The following is a 13,065-nucleotide window of genomic DNA, read 5'->3' on the forward strand; positions in this document are numbered from 1 at the left end:
TGTTAATAAATGGTGCAATTTTTATTGACTACAACTGCACTTAGCAGCTCCATCATAACCCAAATCTGATTTTGTTTTTGAAGAAAAAAATTGAACCTGTTTGTAGAAAACTCAACTTTCCTCCCCCAAGGTTACATCAGTGTCAGTCCTTCTCTAAGCCAACTGCTGTTCAAGCTTCTGCCAATGTTTTGTTCTTTCTCAATTTAGAAAGATAAAATCATTCTAGGCCTAGGAGGGAGTGTGGCTCCCTATCTACCACACAGACCCACTCTACCAGTGCTGCATGGGGAAGCAACATCAAACGCTTTTCTTCCATTGTGAATAAAGGTACTACCAGGGAAGGCACAGGACCACTACAGATGGGCCAAGACTGACAAAGGTAACCTGTTTGGTGGTGGCACCCACCTCAGCCTCTACTAACCCTCTAACCCTTCCTCTTTTATGATCTTAGATGCACCAGGTGGGAACAAAGAAGGAAGAAGGTTCTCCTCATTAAAATACCTCTAAAACCACACACAAAACCATTGAGATGTCTGACACACAGAGTGAGAGCACTTTAGGATGAATGTGTTCTGGAGACAAAATTCTCCTCCTGTTCCATGCAGTTGTTCTGTTTCTAAAACACTAGGTTGTCCATAACATGCAGAATTGGGACACAGGGGATATACAACATCACTCAGATAAATCCAGTGAGGTTTTTTACAGCTCCTTTGTGTGGGCAAGAGGCCTTGGGGCACACAGCACTGGTCATCTCACACTTTGCATCCACAATACATTCACCCTCAAGATGCACTTTCCCATCTCTGCTGTAGTCTTTATTTGATTAGTAGTTTTAGAGATACATACACATGACAACACTAGAAAGACCATAAAGAAGAAAAGGCTAAGACAAGGATATGTGAGGTTGGAAAGATGCAATGAAAACTGGCAGAAAGTGTTAATATTAGTTATATTAGTTACAAACATGAGGGAGATTTCTTTATTTATTTTGTCTTTAATTTTACCAGGATGTTAGAAAGTTTTTCTTTCTGGTAATACAAAGCCCCATCCAGTTTGCAGTTTATCGTTTTGAGGATGTGAGTCTCTACTCTATCCAATCCACTAAACACAGATGAAAGAGCCCACCAAAGTGACCAAGGTGGGTTTTAGAACCAGTTTGGCCCATCTCTAAATACTACACATGAAAGAAAAAAACTACAAAGCAGGTCCAGAGCAAGCACCAGACAGCAGAGGGAACACATCTCATGCGGAGTGTTAGGAAAAAACTGAATATACTTGAAAAAATTAAAGGAAAAACAGTCACAGATCAACAGATCTCCTTGGGAGCCCCTGCACAGAAAACTTCCAGTTAGCAAGAATTTTGGGCTAAAGCAAACACAACTTTTAATAACCTCAGGTCAGGGTTTCTCTGCAGAAAAGAATTACAGCATAATCTTCATACAGTAAAAGTTATTTAGACAAGTTTGCAAATCTGTTCAGAAGATAAAAGCACGCTCTCTGTTCTAGATTGTGTTCAGTTGGATCTTTTTTTACATTACACCATTGTCTCCTGGCACCAAAACACCTATCTTGGAAGAGCAGTTTCCAGCAGCAAGGACAGGGGGAGAGAGCCTAGAATCTGAGAACTGACAGAACTCAGTGCACTAGTTTTGTACTACAGAATTCCCCCTTGAAATCTCTGCTGCCAGACTTCCCAGAACAGAGCCAGAAATGGCCTGTTCTGTCAATACCAGCAAAGGTGGTGGTGCTCCCTTGATGTATTACTAAGGGTGTCACTGATGGGTAATGGCAAGAAATATCAGAAATAAAGCCTAGGAGAGTGAGGAAAGGCCACTTCTTGCACCTGCATGCCCCAAGAGCACTCAAGCTGCACAGGGAGCCTGCAATGCATTTTCTCTGCAAACCACAGTGCTGCTGTGGGAGGCACTGTGAGGATGGACAGTGCTCTGTCCTTCCTTTCCCTCCACCCCTATCATGTGCCACAGACTAAGGGAACACCTTCCTTTACAAAGTACAAGTGGATGTTGCCTCTGGCCTCCTTTTGGAGGAGATGGAAAGGGAAGAAAATAGCATCTCTGACTGGTTTCCTCCTTGCAATGACACTTCTGCTTGAGAATAGGCTGTTCTGGGCATATTTGCAAAACCAGCTCATGTACATCTCCTCTGCAGCAGCCCTTGGAAATGGATATCTGCCTAGCAGAAAGACTGTCTTGAGACAGAAACCATGGCCACCTTTATTAGGTCAGGATATTACGTGTGACATAGCTCTAACTTAATTTCTTCCTACTCCGAAGAAATGCATTTGGGAAGAGGTCAAATGGGTAAAAGAAACATCCTGTTCTTTTAACAGTACTCCCCATTTTATGTCTCACCAGGAAGCAGTATTAATTAAAACTTTCCAGCTACCAGCATGCTCACAACATAATGATGATCAGAATAACCCTGATTGCCAAAGAGAAGTTAATCAGTTTAAGCATTACTGCTTTTAAATCAACTGGCTTGATTCCACCGTCACGAGACATATTTCATTCCACCTGCTATATTTCTGCACTGGCAAACAGCATCACTGGGAGAGCAAAACCCAGAGAGGCTCTCCTAGAAAGTGAGCATCAGGAATTGCATCGGTGACATTTTAGCTCTTCAAGTTGGGATGTCATTTCACTTTTCTCAACTCAGTGCCGAACAACACCCAGGAGGCAACACCTACCTTTACCAGGAGTCTTTACCTCTGATTTTGCTATAACTACATAAATTGGGGCACAATCATGACTTTTAACCAAACAGATCCCCACCCACCTCCTCAGGCTGCAAGTTTTGCCTCTCACTGGAGGTGCAACCAAAAACCCACGGGACTCACCGAACGTCGTCCCCGCCTCGGGCCTGCTGACGGAGGAGACGATGACGAAGCCGAAGCCCTCGTTCTCTCCGCGGCGGATCTCCACGTCGTAGGGCTGAACCACGGCGCTGACCACGCCGCTGCCGCCGCCACCGCCGCTGCCGATGCCGCTGGTGCTGCCGCTGCCCGAGCTGACCGTGTTGAGCGAGTTCTGGCTGCCCTGCGGCGTCCGCTTCTCCTCCGTCAGCGAGGCCGGCTGGTTGCTGCTGTGGTGGGAGGAGGCCGGGGATGGGACTTCATTCTCTGCCTTGGGAACTGGGGAGGGGAGAAGAAAGAGTGTTGGAGCAGGCTGCACCAGTGTAGGAGTGATGGGGGTAAGACGGGCAGGACAGATGGAGATGAGAGATCTCTGAAGGCAGGGCTTGGAACTTGGGGTTTATTGCAAAGGGCCTGGGTGCAGGGCCCTGCTGGGATTTGGGGTTTATTGCAAAGGGCCTGGGTGCAGGGCCCTGCTGGGAGCTGCCAGCCACAGCTCGGAGCAGGCCTGAGAGAAGTAAAGAGAGTGGTAAAGAGAAAGAGAGAGAGAGAGGATAAGAAGATAAGAGAGCGAGGTTCCTGTTACAATTCAATAAATTTTCTTCTGTGTTGAATATTCTAATTCTCACTAACCAATCTAATACAAGATACAAATCTTACAGCATTTATATACAGCCTATAAGAATCATTACATTGCCCTACTGTGTTACATTTTAAACTCTAAAAACTACTCTTTGGACTCTTTCTGCTAAGCTAGTAGGGTCTGCTCTGAGCCTTGCACCTTTCTGCAAGCAGAGAGTATTGTTTCATCAAAAGGGGATTACTTTCAGCTGGCCACACCACTGTTTTCTCATCATTCAGTAACTAAGGTATCTCAAAGCTTGCTTTCATTTCAATCTTGCTTATAGTTTCTATATTCTCAAAATCTTTTGCCAGGCAATCATACTTATAGGGCTTTCCTGTTTCATCTTCCCCAACACACCATTTAGTGCTGAAAGGAATATTGAATTTGTCTTTACAAACAAGCTGTGGGTCTGCTGGTAGATAAAACTAGCACTGGAAGATAAAAGAAATAATGGGAAGGGTTCCACTGATTGATGAATGGAAGAAGATATTTGCTTTTACAAATAAACTTTACGTTTGCTGATAAATGAAATTAGACATTGAAAGATGAAAGAAACAATGGGGAAAAAACCCCTAAATTCCATAAGAATTAAAAATTAAAAGAGAAGGTTATACATTAAAGGGGAATCTTTGGTATCAGGCATATTGGGAAGTCTGTACCTCTCAAGTACCTCAGCCAATGGGGAAAGAGAGAAGGGAAATGTGGCTGGGAAATTAGGATCAAAACAGAGGCTGCATCCTCCAAAAATTTGAGAGATCCCAGGGGAATGCCCCATGGCCTCTCCCTTTATTTTAATAAAGTAAAAGGACTTCTCTGTCTCCTTTTTGGACATAAACCTCTAATGTTTGTGGATTAATTTTCCTAACAGTGCTTGGAGAGAGGTGTCTACTGAGAAAAGGGTAAAAGAAAATCACCTGCTTTAGGCTACCGATCTATGGCCATGCTTTCAATGGCTCTGCTCGGTGGTGGCCCTGTCCACACTGCCCACCCTCTCCTGTGTGTGCTCATTCAGCCAAAGCCATCCACTGCCAAACTGCAGCCTGGTTAGACCAGTGCAGTGCTGCGTGCTTGGATGCTCGGCATTTTAAACCTGGATTGCACTGGTTCAAAGGTGCCTCCTCTTGCTATTGCATCCCCATTCAGTTATATATGTACAACCATATGTATGTTGTACATATATATGCACAACCCACAAGGAGAGGCAGTCATATCTCACAACACCACCTTCTGTGTAGTTTTAAACTGAAAGCTATCAATTAGTGCACTGATTGCCTTTGATTAATGGGATCTTTAGCAAAAACAATCTCTCAACATGAGCAAAACAACTTGTGAACCAAGCATTTCTGGATGGAAGAACCAGCAACTATCATCTGTACAGTCTGCTGCAGACATTAAACATTGTTAATGCTAATATTAAACAAGTGTTCAACAGCAACTGAAGTTGGAAGGGGTATTAGTTTAAAATCTAATCAGCTACCACAAGGCTTGAAGAAATCTCAAAAAAATTGCTTAGTCCAGACTCTGCTCGAGTGAGGGCCAACTATACCTAATATCAGTCCTGACAGATGTTTGTCTAATCAGCTGTTAAATATCTCCCCAAGCAATCTATTGGTTGCGATATCTGACTTAAATCTTCCCTGCTGCTACATAAGGCTATTATTCCTAGTGCTATCTAACGGGCATATGGAGAACATATTATTCCCTTCCTCTTTGCAGCAGCCTCTTATAGTCTTGGGAAGTTTAATACCTCCTCCCCCTCCTCTGCTTTAAGCTAAAGAATCCAAATTTGTTCAATATTTCCTTTCAGACCATGTTTTCTAGAGCTCTCCTTATTTTCCCTGGTCTTCTGGACTCCTTCCAGTTGGGCTCTCTCCAACTCAAATATGTCTTTCTTGAAGTGCTGGACCATATTGCACTAAGCCATCATCTGCTGGGAAATCAGGAGAGTTTCCCCCTGCCTACATCCCTGCACAGTCTTTTTCTTCACCTGAGCCAACCTCAGTACAAAGCTCGTGGCCCACAACTTCCACTTCTTGTTACTCAGCCTGTTCTCCACAGCCCATTTGTGCAGCTGAGAGCAGCATATTGCACTTGTCCTTGCTGAATGGCTGCCTCTGCTAATCAGGTCACTTCTCCAATTTGGTGAATCAAAATCAAGTTGAAGATCTTAAAAGCATCAGCATGAAAATGGATGGCAAACAAAATCTAAACCTGTAATTTCATGATGTAAAAAAAAAAAAAGGATTTTAAAATATCCATAGATAGAAGTCCTGTCTGCGCTTATATACTCAAAAGTATGTACTAAATACATAGCATTCTTCATATTAAGATTACAGGAGCATAAAATTTCCCCTACATGAATCTCAGAACAGAGAGTACTCATTTAGGTGAACAATCTTTTTCTACGGGTATACAGATGACAGGAGGAACAAGGGACCAAAACTCAGGAACAGCCTTCTCCACAAAGTTCTGCTGAAATTTAAAAGCCTGTAAATATAAGGTGAAAGAAGGGATTCTGAATAATTTATCCTAGAGTAAGTGTCCACATTTGCAATGATTCAGAAATAGCTCGATGTGCAGTAACATGCCTCTGAATGAAATATCAAGAGAGATCTCAGGCATCTAAATCTTTCATGGTAATTTCTAGCCTGGAGGCTGTAAAACTGCATACAAAATCTACACACAAAAACAATACCAAAATTCAGCTGCCCTTCCCCTTCCTCCCAATGCTCTTCTAAACCTTCTCTTACACCAGACCTTGGTCAGGAATTAAAGACAGGCTGTCAGAGGAGAGACATAACCTAGTGTTTATGCACACTAGGAAGAAAGAAAGAAATGAGAAGTGAACATTTATTTATTATTATGCAGAAGGAACTCAGGCCTGGATAAGAATGCAGAGCTATTCCAGAGGTACTCTTCTAGTCCTACCTTCCACTGAGGACCTAATTTCTAACCTGAATGTTATTTTGATTCTCTCTAAGATCAAAGTACATGACTGCCTGTTTATCTGATGATGCCTAAACTTGAAAAGCTATATAATATCCTTTTCTTTGAGTGAGTAAAAGCAAATCCCATGCCTGAGTTCCTAAAGGGACTCAAAGGGACAGGCAGCACTCAAAAGTTACTATCTACTATTAAACATATGGCTTCATGTCATTTAGAAAGCTCATGCTCATGTCTTCATTTTCTCTGCTATCATGACGTTTTTCAATCACTTATTTGGGTGCCAAAATGGTACCAGTGTCACTTCTCTTTGCATGTTTGTCTTTCCACCACAGCTTCTTTTCTGTTTATTTAGATCCTACACTTGTGCAGTGTGTACACAATGCCCAGTGTAACTCAGCATACAGAAAACTCTCTAGACCTGTGTAACCTGGTCTAGTGGAAGGTGTCTCTACCCACGGCAGAAGGGTTGGAAATGGATGATGTCTAAGGTCCCTTTCAGCCCAAAGCATTCTATGATTCTGTGACAACAAACACCAACACCCTGGCCCACCAGAACCAACAATGTTTGCAGTTTCTCATCCTGAGGTCACCTTACTACATGTTGAAGCTTGCCCTGAGCCTGGGACAGCAGCCACCACACACCAGAGCCCTCACTCACACTCTGCCCTTGCCTCCCCCTCTCTGGACTCTTCATCATCTTTTCCCTCACTCCCAGTTTAAGGGTGACTATCACGCTGCGCATTTATTTTGGGAAGTATACAGAAAACACAAGCAGCTGGCCACAGTGTCTGCTGCATAAGTCAAACTAAAATTTTTCATTGCAACCAAACAGTTCCCCATTTTATCAGAAACCTTATGGAGATTGGGAAAGCCAACTGAGAGAGTCTCGACTGGAAAAAAAATACTTAAAACTTATTTGATCAGGAACAAAAAAGACTAAAAACAGGCATAAGAGGAAAAATAACAGTCCATCCCTTGAGTTTTCCCAGCACTAGAAGCTTTTTTTTCCTTAGACCATTTGCTGAACAGATGGGATCCTGGCAAGAAAAGCCACCCCTGCGGGGTGATACTGCAGCCTACCTGTGTAAACCACTTTGCGCCTGACGGTCAGGTTGACGTGGCCTTGTTTGGCTGCCTGCTGCATGAGCTGGACCACGAGCTGGTGAGATTTGCCCACCACAGGCGTCCCATCCACGCAGATCAGCTCATCGCCCGATCGCAGGCGGCCGTCGGCGTCAGCAGCACCCAGCGGTACAATGTGACCGATGTAAATCTGGGGAATTGGCACAGCAGGAGAGACAGCCATGAGAACCAGCTCAACAGACAGCTGCAAGCAAGGGGCACTCCCAGTTGGACCTGATTTAGGAGGGACATGGAATTGTTGACAAATGTCTGCTGGTCAGGGAAGTTGTTTCTGTGAAAGCAGTTCTGCGTGAATACAGCACGTTGTGAAATTGTAATAAATTGACATCTTGTTTCTTTAGGCAGCCCATTCACTCTAAGGACAGATAGCCTTGGGAAACTTCTTCAACCAGACAGTGACCAGACAGGAAGATGGTTAATAGCACTGAGGGTCTTGTCAGGGAAGCTGAGATTGAGTTACACTTTCAGTTGCCTGCAGGGTTTACAAGCTCTGCTCCACACGCTTGTTCTCCAACTCAGTCTTGGTTTATCTTCAGTGAGTTCTGTGGAGTTACTCTAACATGAGACAAATTCGTGGTCTCTCTTCTCATAAATGAGCAAAATAATTTTGGCAGGGTAAAACATGGAAAGTCATGCTGCCACTATCTAGCTGTGACCTGTGCAGCACAGGAAAGGATGACACCTCCCACAGGCACTGGATTTATGGTAAATAAATTAACTGAATTCAAGGAGAGAACTGACCATTCTGAGAACCTGCCATTCTAAGATCAAAATACTTGCAAACATGACCAGAACATCCTGTTCTCAGTGTCCAAGGACCTATGTGTTTTTATTTGGTTTATCATTAAAGGAGAAGCCAAACACATTTCAGTTATGGAGTTCTAGGGTTATTTTGGAGGGAGATGCAGGATACATATACATATACATATATATATATATATATATATATATATATATATATATATATATATATATATATATATATATATATATATATATATACCAGTAACTATTTAACTATTTAGCAATGATACTACAGCATAGTTCTGGACAGCTGTACATTCTATTGCTGTGTTTCTGAAAGATGCCACAAACTAAAACATGATACTCACAGGTTCTCCAGGCTCATTTCCACCTAGAATTCTAAATCCAAACCCGGTTTCCTTTCTCCATAGAAAGATATCCTGCTCTTGATAATCTGGAACTGAAGAGAAAGAAGAAAAACGATCATTTTTAATCAAAATACCACACCTTTTTACCCAAATCAGGACTACTCAGATGTACGTAAAAGGATGTGCCATGCAATTTTAACCTTTAAAGGAGATGGGCTTGGAGACTACCTCCTTTTTACATAAAAAAGAGACATAACCATCAACATTTATAGTTTTAAATACTAAAGGATTATTACTTATATTAGCATTAAAATTTATGCACTGGTTTCTACTTTCTAGGCATCTACTTGTGACTTGCCCTTTATCACTATAATATTTCTTTCTGTCAATATTAGCATCATTACCCATTGCAAGAGTCTCTTCCAAACCATCAATAAATAAATGTGTACAGCAGAGAATTACTCTGCCAGAAACAATACAGCTGCCTCCTCTTACATGGGAGACAGAAGAGCCACTTGTTATGACTTCTACTATTTAATTAACTTTCCCAAGCATAGTTTGCTATCTGTCAAGCAACTCTGCTTCAAATAACTGTGGGACAGATCCCCAGTTGGTGTAAATCAGAAGGGCTCCACTCAAAGCAATGCAGCTCTCCTGACTCTCACTTGCTTGTGTGCAGGCTCTGCAAAAGCACTGAAGAAATAAAACCAGCTGGAAACATAAAAAAATCCCTACCTCACCTACTCATTAGTATGGAAGACCAGCAAGGTTTTTACAATGAATATTACATACAGTGAAGCACTAACCTTGAAGCGCTGTTGAACAGCAATGTTTTATATTAACTTACTCATGCTTGCTTTCATCCGTTTTTTAAAAATGCATAACTAATTGCTAACATTATATCATATCAGAAGGCAACTTCAGGTTCATTTAATATTTATTGGATAGTATCTGTAACATTGACTAATTTTGTAATGATCCCCTCCCAAAATTTATAATTAATGATAATAAAAAGCTGTTGCTTTACCATTCAGCTGCCTATAACTTCAGCAAAGAAACCAAAGTATATTGTTCAGGAATCCAATTTTAAAAAGTGCCTCCTCAGACACAGGATGCAGCATGTTTAATGACACATCATCTAGCTTTCTGTATCTATGAACAGGTTGTTTTCCATTGGCATCAGTGAATGTCAGATTGGGTCCTAATTGGACTTTACACTGTCTGTGCTTATTCTGCAAAAATAAAAATTTGGGTCTGCCCCGGTGCTTGTCAGATTTTTTGTTACCTCTGAAGCTCTCTCTTCAATGAGTTAAAATATAACACTAATTGAACAACTGGGAATACTAAAAATTAAACGCAGAGGTGAATGGTAAGCTATAGACGTCTGCTTCGACATTTTCATTTAAGCTGGCTTTACAGATAATATTTTTACATTTTAATTACCTGCAATTATAAGCCAAGCTTAACACCCGTGCCCTCCCTGAATCAGAGGCTGATTTTTGTCCAGACACAATTACAGAGCGCTGGGGTGATGAGCACGCCGGGTGCCTGCGTGCCTCATCTCCTCTGGCTGAAGGCAGCTCGCCACGCACAGACGTGCAGCACAACAGCATCCAGACAATGAATTAATTGCTGTTTGTCACTGCCTTCAGCAAGGGGAGCGTGACAAGCACACACAGTCAGGAGCGTCTCTCAGCCCTTCTCAGGCTGTTTTGGCACAGGCTGGCCCCAAACAATTAATAGTGTGTGTTGGATCTGTCAGAGGTAAAGTGGCTGCTGCAGAGAGCTCTGGTGTGGGCTTGTGTCCACGGCATCTCTCAGCACCTTCCCATTTGTCACCCCTCCAGTCCCACTGAGTGATGCCTTATGGCCCTGGTTTGGGTCCCAGCTACACAATTAACACTGCTGGGGGGAACAGCAGGCCAGGCTGGACCAGCCATGTCAGACCAGAGCAACAGAAAAAGACAAGTCTGCCCCCAAAGAAGCCGATTCTTTTACATAGTGGTCCTTCCACTGGAAGGATTTCAGAGAGGTGGAACACAGATAAACAGATATACAGACAACACACACTGTTTCACAGAATGAGTACAAAGCTCCTTTTACCACTTATTGCAGCAGCTCTGCAGGGCAGTGATTCACTGGCACAGCCCACAACACCCATCCACCCCCGAGCTTCAGAGGTGAGACCCTCTGAGGTTCCATACTGGAGAATTATTTTAGGTTGTCCCATTATTCAGTTGCACTTCTGAGGAGCCACTTTCCTTACTCAATGGGAACATGGTGCTGCTGAAACTTTGTTGAAAATGAATGGAAAATGGCCTCTAGGAGTCATTCATTGCAACTCTGCACCTTGACTGATCTCAAGCATGTCTGACTCTGATAAAACATGTATGCAGCCCAAACAGGTAAAATTTAACAGCAGTAAAACTTAATGTCCTTGTCCCAAATTAAACCAGACCATCTCGAGAGCAGTGCAAAAGTGGTAAGAAGAGTTCTGTGAATATCAGGACAGATGGGTGATGCAGCCCCATTGATGAGCCACGTGGGCAAACACATGAAGGAAACAAGAGCATGATACCCCCGCCCTCGACCACCTACACCATCCAGCCAGGACAGCAAAGCCAGGCTTTGCCCCTGGCTGGCTAAACCTGGCATATAGCCCTGCCAGGCTCCCTTGGTGATGAAGAGCCCCCACCACAGAGCAGCAATGACACCAGAACAAGACATCACAAGACACAGATACATTCTCAGCACAGTCTTACATTCTCCAAAACTCGTGGAATTGATTTCTCTCTCTCTCTCACCCTTGCTCAGTCCAGTTGCAGGTGAAGGTGACATAGCTGTAATATTAATTTTACAGTTTTGCGAAGCTTAATGTATCTGCTTTCTTGTTAGTTCATTTAATTAATTGTGACTTTATGGGTCATGTTAGGCTTGCATGCACAATTTGTTGAGGTTATAGCTACTGTAGATTATGACATAATAAGTTTCACATTTCTGTGCATGTGTAGATATAAAATACACACACATATGAATTTACACATTTATGCACATGCATGCAGGTACATTTGAAAAACCTTTTTTCTCCTTAGAGGAAAAATTTATGTGAGAACACCTTAAACATACTTTTCTACAAAAACTTTTCAACATCATAAGTTAGTTTTCCAAATAGAAATATCTTCACCTAATGTTAAAAGAAATTCTAAATATGTGGTGATGAAAAATGAACACGGTTCTTAATTACAGACAATTTTAATCAAATTTTACTATGCAAACTTTAACATGCTATATAAAATAAAAATCTGCCTAGTGTGACATCAATTTCAACATAAGATGGATTCAAGAATGATCAATGTGAGTTTGCTTTAGTCACTGGCTCATTTGAGGCAGCAGCACTTTCAGTGACTCAGAGCTTGGCAAAGCACGAAATGTTTAAGGCCCAGATTCAGCAAAGTATATGAGGACAAATCTTAAACTAGGAGTGGACAGTCTCACTAAAGCTGATGGAGAGTTTTATAGATGAAAACACCTGCAATTTACCCACAGATCTCATAAGGCTCCATATCTGCAAGAAATCCATTTTCTACACTATCCCACTGCAGGAGAATTCAAATTTTTTTTGTCTTTTCCCTTTAACCAACCCTTTGTGGTGGTATGGAAAGCTTTTGAAAGATGGCTTCAGCAGGAGCTCTTGACAAGATGAACAAGCTCACGTGAGTACCACGGTCCCTTTTAGCAACACATTCTCCAAGGGCACGGATACATCTGTGTGCCCAAGAGTATCACTGCAACTGTTTGTCTACTATTAATATAATAAAAGGACATAACCCTGCCAAAGGGCTTTTACTAAAAATCATATTTCAACTCAGTCTGATCAGAAGGTGGCTGAAATACTCTCTGAAATACTATGAAATTTATGAGTGTATTCTTCTTTTCTATTTTAAGGGGAAATTATCTAATGTTTGTGTCATTGTGCAAATATTTTTAGTTCTATGTAAGTGCTGATGAGCCAACACGCTAGGGTCAAGACTTGTTTGTATTGTTTTAATTAGATTTGGGGAGAGAAAAATCCTCCCAAACAAATTGTGTGCCTGAAAATAAAATTCAAATATTAATGATAACTTCGAATATTTTAAAAGCTTTAAAAATTCTCTATCGTGTTCTGCTTTACTTTTAATTAAATGCTTAAGCCCTTCAAAGGGATTCATTAACACATCTGCAATTCAGATTAATTCATTTTGTCACTGCTGTTTTGACAGATGGCCATATGTAGGATACGGTATTTTGCAAAGCAATCAGGCCACATGAGAAAAATTTGACAACAGATTGTGTTAATCTTTAAGGAAGTTTAATAATACATTGAAAAG

The 13,065-nt window shown here is 41.9% G+C and overlaps 1 protein-coding gene across 30 annotated transcripts in view; it reads right to left on the reverse strand.

Moving 5' to 3' along the window:
* MAGI1 (membrane associated guanylate kinase, WW and PDZ domain containing 1) overlaps positions 1 to 13,065 on the reverse strand; it is a 329,783-nt gene that overhangs the window by 13,326 nt on the left and 303,392 nt on the right. For 23 of the 30 annotated variants that reach the window (XM_063164949.1, XM_063164960.1, XM_063164975.1 and 20 more), the window contains 4 exons: positions 11,461 to 11,538; positions 8,699 to 8,790; positions 7,524 to 7,716; positions 2,858 to 3,151 (listed from right to left, as the gene is read on the reverse strand). In XM_063164949.1, the coding sequence (XP_063021019.1) occupies positions 2,858 to 3,151; positions 7,524 to 7,716; positions 8,699 to 8,790; positions 11,461 to 11,538 (657 nt within the window). The remainder of the gene's footprint in view (positions 1 to 2,857; positions 3,152 to 7,523; positions 7,717 to 8,698; positions 8,791 to 11,460; positions 11,539 to 13,065) is intronic. The other 7 variants (XM_063164965.1, XM_063164967.1, XM_063164966.1 and 4 more) reach the window with 1 other exon arrangement.

The sequence above is a fragment of the Melospiza melodia genome, chromosome 10 (assembly GCF_035770615.1).
Source record: "Melospiza melodia melodia isolate bMelMel2 chromosome 10, bMelMel2.pri, whole genome shotgun sequence".
NCBI classification, from domain to species: domain Eukaryota; kingdom Metazoa; phylum Chordata; class Aves; order Passeriformes; family Passerellidae; genus Melospiza; species Melospiza melodia.